Source organism: Thunnus albacares, chromosome 4, assembly GCF_914725855.1.
Source record: "Thunnus albacares chromosome 4, fThuAlb1.1, whole genome shotgun sequence".
Taxonomy (NCBI): Eukaryota; Metazoa; Chordata; class Actinopteri; order Scombriformes; family Scombridae; genus Thunnus; species Thunnus albacares.
In genome coordinates, this window is record NC_058109.1 from 13,749,728 (window position 1) to 13,767,305 (window position 17,578).

The 17,578-nt window shown below is 41.4% G+C and overlaps 1 protein-coding gene across 3 annotated transcripts in view; it reads right to left on the bottom strand.

Moving 5' to 3' along the window:
* The window catches only part of tox2 (TOX high mobility group box family member 2), a 95,650-nt gene that overhangs the window by 32,442 nt on the left and 45,630 nt on the right, over positions 1-17,578 (bottom strand). For all 3 annotated transcript variants that reach the window (XM_044350123.1, XM_044350122.1, XM_044350124.1), the window contains exon 3: positions 10,787-10,846. In XM_044350123.1, the coding sequence (XP_044206058.1) occupies positions 10,787-10,846 (60 nt within the window). The remainder of the gene's footprint in view (positions 1-10,786; positions 10,847-17,578) is intronic.

Here is a 17,578-nt window from a genome sequence, read left to right on the forward strand (position 1 = left end):
AAGGAAGATTATACTGTATATTTATGAATGATCCTGTTTACTTGTGTACGGAGCGCTCTTGTTTAAATGTAACACAGGAGAGGCAAATAGTGGTTGTCAAGACTACAAAGATCACTTACTTTCAAATGCTTAATCTGACCGGCATGACCTGCTCTGCTATTTTGGTTTATTGGGCTGTTTTTGTTTTTGATACCCCTCTTTCTTTGACCTCTCCTTCTTTCCGAATCTCTCTCTTTATCCGTCCATCTCTCTCAGTCAACTCAGGCTTAATTAAAGCCATAGCTGTTCCTCTGCTACAATATCATGTCAGGGACTATCAAGACACCACAAAGCCTTCTCTTGCAGAGCTCATAGCGAGGGAGGGGGAGCGGGCCAGAGATCCAGTTACAGCCATCCTACACCTCCACTCTCCTCTTCCTCTCTTGGCTGGCCTGGCCTGTCCCTCGCAGAGCCCAAACAGTTCTGGTCCCTGCTCCACATCCCCAGGACCCTAAACACTGCTCAGCCCCATTCCCCCCCACCCTCCCCACCCATCCCCCTGTCATCTCATCTCTCTCTAAAACAGCCAGGCTGCATTATTTATCTGTCACTATGTTACTGTTTGGAAATCATGAAAGGAGCGGTGGGAATAGGGACGCTAAACCATCGTGTACTCAGTTTCCAACCGGTGAATGAATGGGAGGGTGGGAAGAGAAGAAGGTAGGAGAGAATTAGAGATTGGGAGGCAGCAAGGGGGTGAGACAGGTAGGGGAGTAAGGGGAGGGAGTGCTCCACAGCTCTGGACCGAATGGATGCTCTTTCCAGGAAATAAAGCCACCTACTATCTCCCCAGCACCATGTGAGAAAAAAAATGATCTGTGACAAAATGCTTTTTATTTATCATTATAGGCAGGAAAATATGGAGGGAATTGTGAGAATAATTAAAAGGGCACCAACTGTCCAAAATCCAAAGATGCAGATGGCCCCATTCACCCCAGCTACTGACTTGATTACTAACTAGCCTCCCGTTGACTAAAACCAGCCTTTCTAATTGCATATATTTCCCCCCTTTTTTTCTTTTATGTTTCCTTCCCTTCTTCTCCCTCGTGTATCCTGTTCCCAGTGCTCGTCTCACTTGTCAGTCAAGGTCAGGAGGTCATCCTCATCTGATCGCATGTCAGAGAAGATTAGAATCAGAGCTTTTGTGCCATGTCATATTTCATTATGCATTTGACTCATCTCGTGGGTCAAGAGGTCAGTGTGATTTGATTGGATGACAGAAATGATATAATTTGTGTTTAACCCTAGGCTGTATGAGGCTCTGAGTGGCGTACTAATGTATTTTGCAAAGACGGGGCAGGCCCTCTCCACAAGCGACTAATTTGAAGTGGCACACCGCAGAGTTGAAGGAGAGCCAGAGCTATTGCACAACATGCTGAGGTTATAAGGGAGGCTTTATCAAATAATAAACACAACCTCCCTTGTACCTCTGTTTCTGTCTGTCTCTCGCACGCCTTCTTTTTACTCTGATGCAAGTGCCCAGACATCAGCTACACTCTCCACCTAATATGTTTCTTTTCCCCTCCTTTTTTTCTTTTTCTTTATCAATTTGATTTACTGAAAATGTGGGACTGACCCTTTCTCTCTTGCTCTTTTCTTTCTCTCTCTATCTCTGTTTCCTCTACACGGTCTAATAACACTTGATTTTGGCGAGCCGGGAGACTAATGGAGAAGCACTGTCAGCAACAGTGACCAACTGGACTCCAAACGACATCTAAATATCTCCCAAATGACTTCAGGATCTTTAGAGCACAGCAGAATGGCATAGATATGTAGTCAAATTCAAGAGTGGCGGAAAAATCCACCAAGTTATTACTTTTCAAGGGAAACAATAACAGGTTTTAGTTTTGCTATTGTTTAATAAGTTAAAATATATTTCAGTCTTCTGCTGGTGCATTGTGCGCATAGAAAGAGTTCAGGACCCCGGCGCTAGTAATGATATGCAGATGCCGCCAAGTGTCAGTGAAAACTCAACTGTGATCTCCACTAATGCGGTCGGAAAACAAACCATGGGTGCACAAGATAGCTCAGGTTTCCCAATAGTCATCTAGAGTGATTGTGATGCCAATGTTGATACTACTGTGGGTGATGGCGGAAGAGGGGGGAGAGTGGAGAGAGGTGGAGGGGTTGGGGGAGGTGGATGGAGGAGAAAACGGAGAGGAGAGTCAAGGGGAGCAGAAAAGAGAGGGGGGAGGGGAAAGGGGTGAATCCAACATTTCAAATGAGGACCATAATCAAACTTATTGCCTGACAGGGTGAATTTAGGATTACAATGTTACACTGGCAGACATACAATATTATTTCCAGAGTCCCCTCTGTCTCATCATGTTCGGAGTAGCCATGTCTCCTGGGAAGCCTTTTTAACTTTGCTCATTGGCACACAACTGTCTGTTCTGCACGGCTTAACAACCGCCACTGCTATTGCTGAGTTATGACCACACAGAGACTGCCCAGAGAGCAGACAAGGCCAGAAAAGCAGCAGCAAGTCAACTGTTTTTACATTTTTAATGACTCTTCAGTTATCTACTTTTCTGCGCTCACTGTCAAAATCATTATTAGCATGTGAACAATGGCACTACTGTGTCTGAATGACAAAACTAATTATTGTTATAAGAACAAGTAAATGGACAAAAAAACAGCACAATAAAGGGTTGGTGGATCTGTACTGACTGACTCTAACAATGTTGAAAATAACAAAGGGAGCGCTGATGGCGCAGTCATCCAAACAAACGTGCATTATTCTGAGAATTGTTAGGATCCTGTCACCCACAAATAACTGCTTTACACGAGGAGAAGGGGGGTGTAAAGTGCATGTGGCTTGGTGAGTGTGTGTTTGTGTTCCCGTGAGTGTGTCATTTAATCGGTGTGACAAATGTGTGTCTACGTGCATTTCTGCCTGCAAAGAGTGTAATAGCTCTAACATTTTGTCAGTATCCCTGATTCATTTTTATTTCTTAACAAAAATCTACTGTCAAGGACTGCCGTCTCTGTGTGTGCATGTGGTGTCAGTGTGTTCTTAAGTGTCTCCCCTCCCTGGTTTACAGTCAATGAGGCTGTGTATCAGAGGCTGGCACAGCTGGTGGGAGCAGGAGACTAACATCTGGACCCTCGTACTCCTGGTGCCATTGTTAATAAGAGGCTGGTGGGGAGTGGAGGGGAGTGGAGGAGACAGCTCTCCAGTGTCAATGAACCTCCCTGTCTCTCACTAGAGCTCCACACTGAAACTCATACTTGATGAATCACAACCAGGCCTTCATCATCGCAGCTAACACAACTGAGATGTCAGAATTAAATCCATACAGGTATAGCTTAATAGGCCTGATTTTTGTTGTTTTTAGCCACACTAGCAACATGCCTCTCGGGATTTAAATGTTGGTCTGTCTGTCGGTCCACCACTTTGGTCAAGACTGAAATACAACCACTAACGGATATATTCCCATGACCATTTGTACAGACATTTATGGTTCCCTGACAATGAATCCTAAAGTCTTTGGTGATCTGCCGATTTTTCCTCTAGCGCCACCATGAGGTTGACACTTTGTCAGCGAAATGTCTAGACAACTTTTTGATGGATTTCCATGAAATATGGTACAGACCTTCATGGTTCCCCTTATGACATGCATAACTTAAGTATCCCTTAATTTTCACCTAGCGCCATCATCCCATTATCATTTAAAATTGTCCAATACTTCAGTTTATGACCAAATAATAATAATAGTAAGAAGAAGAATTTTGTTATTTTATGACCAAATATCTGGGCAGCTAATGATATTTTCATCAGCTTCAGCTATACTTTTTTTAGGGCTAAAAATGTCTAGCATTCTGGTGAAAGAAACGTTATACCTGCCAGACATCGACATGTTAGCACTGTGTTTGTGAGCGTGTTAGCATGCTGAGGTTAGAAGCCTCACAGAGCTGCTAGCTTGGCTATTCAAGTATTACTCTTGTTAATTCAGCGACAAATAGCAGCTTAGTGAGGTTTACTGAATTTGGATAATCCACGTACAGAGAGGTTCAATGAATTAATTTTCAAGCAATTTCCTGTGATTGTCTACATTTTCTGTTTCTCACAGTATTGTCTTAGATGTAAAATTAACTCCACCCTTATTTTACTCCTTGCAGGTTAAAACCAAAACATAAACATATAAATTTAATATAAAAGTTGTTTGCCCCAGGCTTCCTTTTCTGTGTGCCACTTAACCTGTTTAATACGAAAAAATTATACCTTATTTCAACTATGTGCAGAGGGAAGAAGTCAACATGGATCGATCTCAGCTCAGGGTTTTTTTTTTTATACCTTAAAGACACTTCATCAATAATTAAACACTTATATTTACTAATGAATCTTGGTTCGATGGAAGATTTTCCTCTCTAATAACCCATAATTTGTCTTCTCAGCCATGAGGGGAAATCAGTTCAAGGCAAACTTTGTAAGTTTTATTTTTAAAAGATATAAAATATCTCTGTGGTTATGAAAAAAGCTAAACAGACACAGGCCATTTCATGTCTTTTATAATACTCTGGCATGTGATCTAGCACAAGAGTGAGTGTTTGGTCTCTCATCATTTTATCCAATGGGGTGAAAGGCCTACACAAACACATTAAGGTTGCCATTAGTTTCATCTGATCACCTGGGGCAACAGGGGGATGGACAGCTTGGCAAAGTGAGGGCCTTACACAAATATACAGCTGTGCATTTATATGTGGTGCCATGCAGTATTTCAAACACAGAGCTTTTAAATGGAGCACGAGAGACTGAGGTGGGGGGTTTCCAAATGACTGTAAAAAGGCCATGGGGAGAGAGCTTTCCATCTCTCTGCTGCTGCAACAAATATGCCTGCACATCTTTTTGCTTTGTCTCCGCTCCCTGCTTCGTCAGCGAACGGCTATAGAAATATTTTGGCAGGCTGCTCTTTGTTTTCATTTTCACAAAAGATGTAGAGGGGGAGAGAGAGAGAGAGAGAGAGAAAGGGGGGGGTGGGGTGGGGTGGGGGCAGGTGAGAGAAGTGCTAGATGGGAAAGGTAAAGGGATGTTGTCAGAGGTCATGGGGACATTTGAGAAAAGGGGGATATTGAGAAGAGTGGAGGGGAGATGGGTTGTAGAGGAGGCGGAAAAGGGAAAAAAAAGCACATGGGGGGAGAGAAAAGGGGTGAGTGCAGGAGAGAGAGGAATGAGGTAAGAGAGAAGAGGAGCAGTAGAACTGGTGCCAAGTACAAAGCAGGGGGGATGTGTAAATGAGGTAAATCAGGTGAGGTGGCAAAAAAAGGGGGACGAACAAGGAATTGGGAGGATTGGGGTGATGAGTAGAAGGTGAGGCAGAAAATGGGAGAATCAATGAGAAGAGGTGGGGGAGGGAGGGGGCAGGTGGCAGTGTAGGGGAGGAGGAGCCTGCCACTCTGGTCCCCAGCTCCAATCTAAACAGCGGGAGGAAGCTGTAAATCAGACTAATGCGGCCGAGCTGTAATTCAGACCAGCAGGGCCAGGGCGCTGGTGCGGGGACCCCGAACGGCGGGAGTTTACAAAACGCCGCCGTGAGGCTTTAATCAGTGCAACGATCCAAAGATACCGTCTCCCCCAATCAGCAGGCTTCCTGTCAGTCACACACGACTGAATCTGACCAATCAGGCTGCGCCGAGGTTCCAGATGGGCCGGCTGGGCTCTGGGCTGCTGCCAAACAAGAGAATTACTCATCTAAACTGGAAAGGTGGAATGGGCCTTTAATTCAGAGCATAGAGGGACGACGTGATAGATTTGTCAAAGGTTGGACATAAAAGACTATGGGATCATGTTCTACAATGGTTTATCAGAAACATATGAGGGAAAGATGAGAGACACAGGGGAACTGTAGAGGAGGACTTAATCATTATTATCAGAGCAGAGTTTCTACAAGTTTAGGCACTAAAACTGTGTGATGGACATCATATCTGTTCAAATCTGTTAACATGAGCTTTTACACCACTAAATCTAGCTATTAAGAAAAATAAAACAACATCAAGGCCTCATTATGAGTTCAGTCTGTCAATGTGTTTTATAAGTTTTATCCTAATCACATCTGTTTGATGCCATATAAAAAAAACTTCCTATCGATCAATGATCTGTCTCTGCTTCTCCGTGTGTCTCACAGATCTGTTGTTGGCACTCAAACACCTCCCTAATTAGAATTACAAAACCCAAGGGGCTGGCATAATCCTTGCCAGCAGTGACTTCCAACATAATAACTGAGCATCAAACCGTTAAAACATAATTTGAACTCGCAACATGTAAAACTTTCAAATCACTCGTTACCAGAAGCTGCCTTTTCATACCTGCATTTTACTCAAAGGGGAAGGAGGGCGATGCATTAACTTAAAAGTGAGCGGAAAATGCAAATGCAGTCCACTTTATCATCAGGCATTCAAACAGACCCTTTCAACTCGGCAATCCATAATATTTCAGCTTTGATGCTCAGGGAATGGCCACAGCTTGATGGGAACACAGAGCTGGATTCTGCTCTAGTGGTAGTAGGACTAGTGTGACTGGATGGGCTACACACACACACTGTGCATGTTAAAACCACATGCAGCGTTTTGGCAGCAAAGACGCTACAGCGGCAGCCAATCAATAAAACCTTGTTACGCTAATTGCAAGATCATAATCTCTGTTCCTACTTCTGCTGAATATCCAAACAGTCACTCCATTAGCCGAATTATTCCCCTGTGCAGTTTCTCCATCTCTCTTCTCCCCTCCTCCTCCCCTCCATTTGCTCCTCGTGTTCTTTTTTTTTTCTGTGACATATTTCTCTCAAACAGCAGTTCTGCTAAATGAATTCATAAGTCAGGGAGAAAGACATCAAAGCAAAGCATTGTCAAGGTAAAGTGCTGATGAAGTATACTGTTTCTTTCACTTTGCTGCAAAGCTATGAGAAGGCATCTCCACAGTGCATTATCTTTGATCACATCACTCTGTACTCTTCTGTTAAGTATTAGCAAGAGAGTTCCCACTTCAGGTGAAGGTCTACCAAGACCTTTATAATTAAATAAAAGGCTCTCTACATTGCAGATGTTATTCCACTGTCCACTGTGGAGATTTCATGTTAGTGCATCTCTTTTCTGTCTGCTCGAGTGTCAGCTCAAACCTCTGTGAAGACAACAGAACAAGCCAGAGCTTCTTGTTGCTTACTCTTTTCTGCACTGCTGCCACTACAATGGTCAGTGGCCACAGGGGCAGACAAAGAGCTTGTTGGTGCCAAGACCGGGGTCTGTGACCTTGTCATTGAATCACTAACACTTTGCCACTCTGCTGTGGGGGTGAGAGAGACTGGAAGGAACACTACAGAGAACTAAGCAGGGTCAGACTGCGATGCTCATGGGAACATCGATATGACAATAGCACTGACCCCGTTTCCTTGTGACTCATCACGAGAACATACTGATCTAAGCATCTCACTATTTGCTACGGTTACTTGGCCAGATTTTCTCAACAGCGCTAGGTACTATATGCATGTACCTTATGTAGGGAAAATGTATTTATATAGGTGAACCAGATTAAATAGAGTGATTACATGGAAAAACCGAAGTGAGAGAGAGAAGAGTACTGAAATACACACTTTCACACAGTTTGTAGGCGGAGCCGCTGACCCAAATGCATTTAAATGCAACGGGGGGTAAGAGAAAAAGAGAAACAGAGTGAGAAAAAGAGAAAAAGAGGGGGAGTCAGAGAGAATAGAGAAGTAAAAGAAGATAATAAAGCAGAAAGCAGAGAAAAGTGAGCTTTAGGCAGTGTGATTTGTTTTTGTTGAAGCTGGAATATATTGAGAATAATACAGCTACTGTATGTACTGTACACCACGTTTCTTGAAGAATGAAACTAGTTCATAAAAAAATTATCCCCCCAGCTATCTCATCCCTCTGTAACTTTCACCACAAGTCCATTTTGCAAATAACACAAACATAAACACATTTACAGTTTTTAATGTGTTTTACACTGTAACTAATCAGTCATAAACCTAATACACGTGAAACACACTTATACCACCAATGACGGAATTTGGCATCATGACTGCTGCTACATACTAACTGTAGTAGAAATCCCACTACTTTATTGATTTGTACCAACTAGGGATGCAACTAAAGATTATTTCAATTATTGATTAATCTGTGGATTATTTTCTTGATTAATCGATTAGTTGTTTGGTCTATAAAATGTCCGAAAATGGTGAAAAATGTTGATGATAGTTTCCCTAAAACCAAGATGCATCTTAAAATATCCTGAATTGTTTTGTACAGTCCATCAGTCCACAACCCAAACTGATATTCAGATTACTGTCATAGAAGAATAAAGCAACCAGAAAGAATTCACATTTGAGAAGCTGGAATCAGAGAATTTGGACTTTTTTTATTAAAAAAATGGCTCTAAATGATTCATTGATTATCAAAATGGTTGGCAATTAATTGTAATAGTTGGCAACTAATTGACTAATGGACTAATTGTTGCAGCTTTAGTACTAAAAACATATGATGCAACATGTGCACCAATAGACACCAATCAAAATGTCAATTGAAATTCACAATTCAAATGTTTTTTCCAGAGATTTAATAGAAATATGATAGTTCAACATTCTGGGTAATGTACTTTTTCACTCTCTTGCTGAGAATTAAATGAGAAAATTGATACCATTATCATGTCTGTGCTGTAGGTATGGAGCTAGAGCTAACATCCAGTTAGCTTAGCTTAGCATAAAGACTGAAATCAGGGGTAAACAGCTAGCCTGGCTCTCTCCAAACCTCAAATAAAAGGCTACCAGCTCCTCTTAAGATCCCAAATTAAAATATTATATCTTGTTTGTTTCATTCATACATAAACAGAAATATAAAAATGAAAACTCGTGGTTTAGAGTTACGAATATTTACTGTGCAGACATGAGAGTGGTTTTAATCTTTTCATCTAACAAGAAAATGAATAGGCATATTTCCTAAAATGTCTAAATATGTGTTTTCATGTTTTCTGCTTTCATGTCTCCACTCCTTTGAAGATTTTGGGATTGTAGTGAATCAACACCACACTCATAAATCAAGCAGGTTTCTTTTTTAGTATACTTTGTCACTCCTTCAGTGTGAACACATTACATATTCAAAATTTGTTTAGAGTTGTAGAGTATGTAATATTGAAGTGGGGTACACCTAAGGAGGTGCAGATCAGTGATTTTCCTTTTTTTTTCTTCCATTTCTATGTTTTGTTGCAGGAGTGTGTGTCCACCCCTAAGGCCCTCCCTGACTCTAGCTGTCAGAGGGAAGGAGAGGCTAAACTTGGTGAAGCGGAGAATAGAGCAAGGCACATGTCAAATATGAGGGGATCTTGAGTAAACAAAGTATAACACAGAGCAAAGCAAAATCGTCTCTCATCCCATCACCGTCTTTCACACTATTTCCCTCTCTGTCTCTTTCTCTCTTGCTTCCTTGATCCCCACCTCTCTCTGTCCCCCTCCCTTTCTGTCTGTCTTCTATGCCACATTTGCAATGTTTTATCTGCCCCTCAGTAATTCAGCAAAAAACATTGTGCACATCAGCATGACTTGTAATCAGTCAATCAGCACTACAGTAAACTAACACGTGCTGAATCCAAATGGACCGTAAAATCGGTGGTTCTTAAGATTTCTTAGACAGCCAAGTATCTGCATGGGAAATTTGCAACAGACATATTTGTTGTCAGAGTTATCTAAATCAACTTTACAAATCATGTACAAGAAGCAACATGAGCAGCGTTGTGTCTCGTTCTGGGCCCTCAGCCATATTTTAACACACCAGAGCATTAAGAAATTAAGCAAAAAAGCAAAATGCAACAGAAACACAGAACTACTGTAGCCTACGGGTTGGTTCTAATAATTGCAATTGACAGGGACAAATTCCCTGCTCCCCTGTGTATGTCAGATGGGCTTATTCCCAAACTCCACAAATCCCCCTGTCCAAACACAACCATATGGTCTCCCAGTTGTTCGCGACCAGCTGTGCTACAGTGTATCTGGCATGGTTGCCATGTTCTGTAGAAGAGCACTGACTTCCCCTCCATTGTAACTTAATAAATCCTCTGCAATGAGGCCAAAACTCACTCAGAGTGAAGCAGTGTTTTCTGCTTGACTTTTACCAAAGTGAAAATATGTGCACAGAGGATGATTGCATAATTGGAATACAGTGAATATGAATTTTATAATGGCAGAGTTAGCTTAATGGTTGACACCCTCGCCTCACAGAGAGAAAGTACCAGCCCTTTCTGTGTTGAATTTGGATATTGTGTAGTTTGGGTGCTCTGCTTTCCTCATCCATGGCAGAAATGTAATCATGACTGTCTACTTCGAATTCATCAGATAAAAAACACACATGTAAATATTATTTTGAACAGGCAGCTTTATGATTAATAGACGTACATTTCTGTTTATTCCATGCTGTGACCACTAACAAGATCTGCAAGGATATAGTACTGTATCTGCAAAAAATCAACAGTTAAGAAAGCAGTGACAAATGTTCTATGTCTATATCTATGTATATCTGTGAGCGCAAAACATGAATATTTTTTGAACGATTTCAGATGTTTTTGATGTTATATAACTTTGCTGCTGTTTCAGTAGCAACAACTTACTGTCCATCCTTATAAGCATGAGCAATTGAGGAAGGAAAATGGCTCTGCAGCAATTCAGGCAGCAATCACTGGGACCATATGAAACAAGAGGAAAACAGAGGACAAGGCATTCCATTAGGGGTAATTTAAACTCACCTGGTTTGGTGGGAGAAACTCATGGTTGTTTTCATTCATGTACATGTTGTCACCATCAAACTGTAGTAGAGAGAAGAGAGAAAAAGAGAGAAATGAGAAAACAATTAGACAGAGACCGACAAATCCCAACGGGGACTGAAAACAGAGATTTTCAGTCAGTCAGTGGAGATACAGAAACAGTGTAACACAGCAGCCCTAATGACTGCGAGTCCTCGGCTTATAGACCTCGATGCTCTGGTGGATGTCAGTAATTACAGTTCATTAGAGACACGTATAATTAGGCCCTGTCAAAGCTTGTGTAACTCACACTCTTCGTCTCAGCTTGCCTACAGCCTGAGATTGTGTGTGTAAGTGTGCACACACCTAACTGCTGTGATTCCATGGGTGTCACAAGGCGACAAAGGCACAACAGAGTGATAATCACAACACTGAGACCACAATACCCACACCAACGGCCATCTAGTTAGTCGGCGAGCAAGTTGGCTAGTCACACATTCTAGCTTGATGAACACTTTATGGTGTGTGCTTTCTCATTCTATTTTTGCAATTTGCTACTTCTCCAGCATGCACAAAAGCTAAATCAAATCAACACTATTCAGATAATAGCTAATCAAATGACATAGGACAAGTACATCAGCCAACAAGTTGACCCACAAATTGATCTGCTTTGGCATTCACTAAACAGCAACAGGAATTTCCAGGGGACTATTTCTGTGTTCAAGATGACTTCAGTTAAATTGTTTTTGGAAAGCTGAAGGCTCATGCTCCTTGCTCTGATTGATGTCTTCCTTGCCATAGTGTGGGTTTCCCAACTCTCTTAGGGTGTTTTCAAGCCTATAGTTTGTTTGCCCTGGTCTGAGTCATTGACAAACCAAAATGCATTACTAAATGCAATGTGAGAACATTCACTCTACTCATTGGTTAGTGGTGTCTGGGGTGGGAGCAAAAACATAAACACAAGAAGACTGTCCTCTGGCCAAATGTGACATACTTTGTTGCGCTAATCCAGGTTGGGCCTTGATTCATTCTCCGGCTAGCTGCTAGTAAATGTTGATTTCACTTATCTGCATCCCAGCATGCAAAGTGCACCTGACTACAGGAACTGTTTAGCTCAACCTCAGAGAGGATGCCTTGTAGTTGAGTTGGATTGAGGTTGGATCATGTTCTCACTGCAAACTAACTAGAATTCGCTTTGGACTGTACTGAGACCACTTCCTCAAAGGGTCTTAGTACAGTTGTTTTGTTCCACACTCGAGTATGATTGCTGTGTCCACATCTGCCCAACCAAATCACACTAAGGGGGAATACAAACTAGAGTCTGATTCAACTGGACTAACCAGGGCAGATTTGCTCTTAATCTGCCAAATGAGAATAATAGCCAGAGAGCTGGCCAATCAGACACAGAGGCTGTTTCCCAGTAAGCCAGTCCTCCTGACCAATCACTAACATGGTCAACCAATATTAAATGGTAAATGGATTGCATTTATAGAGTGCCTTTCTAGTTTTCCGACCACTCAAAGTGGTTTACACTACATGCCAACATTCACTCATTTAAACACACATTCATACACTGATGGCAGAGGCTGCCATGCAAGGTTCCACACTGCTCATCAGGAATTTCTAATGCTCATTCACACACTCACACACCAATGGCACAGCCTTCAGGAGTAATTTGGGGTTCAGTATCTTGTCCAAGGACACTTCAACATGTAGAATGGAGGAGCCAGGGATCAAACCACTGATTTTCCGATTAGTGGACAACTGCCCTACCTCCACGGCGGCCCTGAATCACCAATCTACCCCTTTACTAACCCTGCCAACTAGCCACCCAGCTAGTGATCAAGAGACCATTCAGATGCCAAAAGGCGAGAACAACCTTTAGCGCTTTTACACTTTGCCAGAGAAATGATGAGAGGGCAACCCTGCTAATTCAGAGCTCAGATATTCAGAGTTTAAAAAGGGGAGGCTTAGGAGAAAAGGTGATGGTTTGAGGTTAGAGGATGAGAAAGATGAGGGTGTACCCCTGAGCTAAAGGAAAAGGAGTGAGTGAAGATCGTGTGTAAGCGGGAGGCAGAATAGGAAAAACACTGTAGGTATGGAGTGATAGAAGGGAATGAAAAGAGAGGGTGAGGACAGAGTATGAATGAGCAAAATACAGACAGAAGAGGAGGGTTGTAGCAGCAGTGGTGGCAATAGAGCCTGCGGTTGTTCTGGCTGTAGTGTGATTAACACTGGGGTCACAGCCAGAGGCCGCAGCTTGAAACACACAGGCATATAAACATGCACACACACATACACACACACTCCCAGAGGCCTTCCCTGACTCTCTGTCTGACACTATTTGGCACCAGCCATTTATGAGGAAACAAAACACACCTTAAGACAGCTAGTAGTGGCTGAGATGAATTACAGCTGCTACTGTAAGGTCAAGCTACGGGATGGATATGTGCCTACAGTAACTCACTAAGAATGTTTCTCAAGCTGTGGGCAGGGACCAAAAATGGGCCACAGTCTTTTTTATAGCGATGTTTCACCATGTGTAATGAGCCATAGGTTCCAGGAACTAAATTTACTGTATTGTAGCTGTTCATTTGTTCAGTATGAATCATTTTAGGGTTTTTTTGGAACATTTGAATATATTCCATTTAAATTATGGTCAGATTCCACTCCAACAGAGTTGCTCATGTATTTTTGTTTATGTCTTGACACACTCAGAGCACCAAACAAACTACAGTACAAAGGCAATCCCTTGCAACATTATTCAATTTGAAGCCCCAATTCCATTTCCAAGTTATCATTCAGCCTCTGATGGAACTGTTACTTCTAGCACAATGATTTCTGTGTGATAGAACTATTAGTTTGCTGGAGGAACAATCATTGTATTCTGCAATGAAAATGAAATCACTTTCTTTATTGCTCTTGGAAAATGATTTTACATGCTGTCCTAATCACATCGTGCTGGATATGATGGTGTCTTGGAATAGGTTATTTTCATACCTGCGAATCAGATCTCGATGAGCAAAACAGGATAAGTAGAAAACAATTATACAGAATGTCAAAGAGCAAAGTGAAGTCTGTGCTTCTGCGGCACAATGGGAAGGAGTCACTGAGGGCAGAGTTGTTAGAATAATAAACAATATCTAAATCGAGGGGAAAGGTAAAAATAATTAGTTCCTGCTTCTTTGTGGTCAGAGAATAGCCAGTTAAGCTAAGTGTACTATAATCATGCTACAGTACAGATACAAGAGCAGACCTTGAATAACAAATCTCTACATGGCCCTAAGGAATGAAGGCTTACAAGCTAGCTCACAAGCTTGCTAGCCTTTGGTCTGCACTTACCCTGTGCCAATTTGAGTTTAATAGCCTGACTCCAGGTATGTTTAAAGGCATAGTTTAACATTTTGGGTAATACACTTGTTCACTTTCTTATTCTTTAATTATATATCTTTAATTATATAAGAAGTTAGAATATCAATACCGGAAGCAGGGGATTAGTCCGAAAACCCAATAGTTCGAAAAATGATTTAACAGATCATTTTGTGGCTAGGTGCAGTGACTTCCTGGTTTCCTGTCTTTTTTCGCCCTTCTTCTAATCTTTATAGTAAGCAAAGCTTATCATCTGCTGGCTCTGGTTTCATATTTAGTGTACAGACATGAGAGTGGTATCAATCTTCTCATATGACTCTTGACAAGAAAGCATATAGGGGTATTTCCCCAAATGTGGACTTGTTGAAGTCCCCAAATGTGGACTTCAACATGCACAAAAAGCTTGTGCACCAAAACATTTTATTCAATCACAAGTAACTGGGAGCTGTTAGTGAACCAGGTAAATTGAGTCAGTGCATATTGTACTTTACTTGTACTTTAAAATAGTAAACTGGATAAGAAGTTCCACATCACTAACTTGATATTAGTGCCAGAAAAAGTTGGGTGAAGGGAATCCACCTTACTGAAGTATCCTTGACCAAGACTCTAAATGCCTCCCTCAGCGTGTGATTCATCTGAACCTGACCTCTGACCTCTGAGCAAGAAGTTCATTTCATCTGGGTTCCCTGCTCTGATGTTTGTTTAACATTTTGTATACATGGAAGATGACTCTGAAATGTTGGGAAATAATGTGAAAAATTGGACATGCAGTGCTCTCATATAGAGATTTGTGATAACGAAGTTTATACTAACAAGCCAAATAAACTACAGTAGAAATGCACACAGAATAAATGAAGAATGCATGCAGCTTTACAGCAAAGGCTTGGGAAAGCTGCTCTGTTTGCCAGGTGACTGTTGCCTGTAGACATCAGACAAGCTTTGTGCATATAAAATCTTGGTCTCACTCATATTATGTATATCTTTTTCCAGAAATCATAATGTGCTCAGTGTGAACATACGAGCAGTTGACACATGAGAAAAAGGGAGGTTTGTAAGGGAAGGGCGAGCTTGTCGTGTCTCTCTCTGTTTGCTTTCCTGCGGCTTTGAGGTCATTAATCATAGCGGTCAAATCTACAGCAAAACAATTGAGCAAAGGAAAACACAGACAGAGAGAGAGAGAGGGTGAAGGGGGGAGGTAGAGGGTGAAGGTGAGAAAGAGGTGGAAAGCTACAGTGAGATGGAGGAGAAGGGAGTCATGTTGAGCGAGGGAATGAAGGAGAGAAATTTTGAGATGGATTGAAGCTTGAGAAAGAAAAGGGACAAGTAAGGCTTGTACAACTGACGCACTTGACACCAGACTCTTGTTTGCATAGCAGAAATGCAAATACATGAGAGGGAGAGAGATAGAGAGAGAGAATGGGAGGGAGAAAATAAAGTGGGAGAGATGCTATAAATAGCTTTGTGTTTGCGTAAAGCCAAACCAATGTCAGTTTGATGCAGGAAGTGCACCACAGTCATAGAGGTTATAGAACAACTGTTGACTGGAACACAACATATCAGAAATGCAGCTTCCCAAAACCTTCAAACAAGGACTCACATCCAAAACTGCCAAAAATTTTATTCGTCCATTAATAGATAAGCTTCTCCTATAAAACTATGTCAAATAACTTTTAAAAATTGATTTCCGGTAGTGAAAGTAATTGGGTCGGTTGTAAATGTGTCAATGTTGACACTATTCTCTCTCTCTTTTTTTTTTTTTTTTTGCTTTTACCCATCTATTATATTAAAAGTTTATTTATTTACTTATCTGCTAATATCTTCCATATCTTTCATATACCATACTGCATTAAATACAGTATGTGTTCAATGTTTTGACTATCTGTGTTTTTTACTTTGTGTATTATGTATGTTGGAAGATGAAGTCACCTGAGCATTGCCTGTGCTCGGCACTGACATGCAGAATGAAGGAGTCATAATAATAAGTCCTCAAACTCATGGTATCTGTTAAAATTTAAACATCTTGATTCATTATTTTCACCTTTTTACAGACAAGCAGATCTTAGTTAATTTGCCTGGAAACATAACAGGACCATGTTGTTAGCTAATTCTACATAGTTTTAGCCACATTTATATACCTGGACATATAAATACCAAAATATTAGAAACACCTCTCTGTATAACACCATACAGTTCAACAACACCACAAACTGTAGCCTCCAAAATGACAATTAAGTTTTAGCTTCTATACTTATAAACTGGCAACTGAGTGTATATACAGTAGAATATTGTTTATTTTGTGCTGCTACATTAATGTCATTAAACTACTATAATACTGTAACGATGTACTGTTTGATGACAAAATAAAATCAAACCAACACTAAACCTTAAAAAGTCTCTAGTTTCAGATTAGATTTGTTACACTTCCATATTCCTACTATGGCGGTTATTTTGCATTCTGTGCTACAGCGCTGCTAACCTGCATTGATCTACACGAGAGGCTTTTCTCATAAGGTCGCTGTGAGCCCAGCTGTGCTTTACTGTACGCACTGAATACCAAATCTCACAACCGGTAACTGCAGCCAGGTATGTTTTAGATTTAAAGAAAGATGAGGCAGGAGAGACGAAGGGAGGAGGACTTAACCCTCCTTCTAGTCTCTTTCCATGGTTACAGCATGCGCCTCCCTAGTTTTTCACCCCAGCGTAACTAATCGTGTGTCAGTCAATGTGCCGATGGAAAGAGGCAGCAGTCAAAATACCTGTGTCAGGACTGTGGTCATTAGAGCATTCAATGACTCGCTGGCAGGCACACACACACACACACACACACACACACATACACATGTGAATGCACACACACATGCATAAAGGCATAACCAAAGCAGAGAGAGTATGGGGGATGGTGTGCTATAAAGCAGATATGGATTGCCTTTGTGTATGTGTGAGAGTGTGTATATGTGGATATCTCTACTGCTGCTGCTGCTGCATGTGTATTTCACCTTTATGTGTTCCTTATGTACATGCATGTTTGCAAATTGCATATAAACAATCTGAGCGTGCATGCATTATGTTCTTGGCTCACATGTGCGCACATTGCATGCGTGCCTTCGTGTTTGTGTAATGTATCCTGTCCAATAATACACACATTGATCCCAGCGAGATAAAGATAACAAAGTTAGACCTTCCATAATATTTATTTTCCCATAACAGACCTGCTCAGCCACGCCCAGTCATATAACTCCATGCAGATAAAATATGGTCTTCATTACCTTTAAACCTCAACACACAGAAACTAGTGAGGAGAAACAGAATTGCCCTTCTTTCTCGACTGAAAGAGCAAGAAATGAATTGGAGCAGCTGAGATTTTTTTACATTACCATGACAAATACGGCGAGATGGGGAGGAGAGAGAGAAAGGGAGAGATAGAGA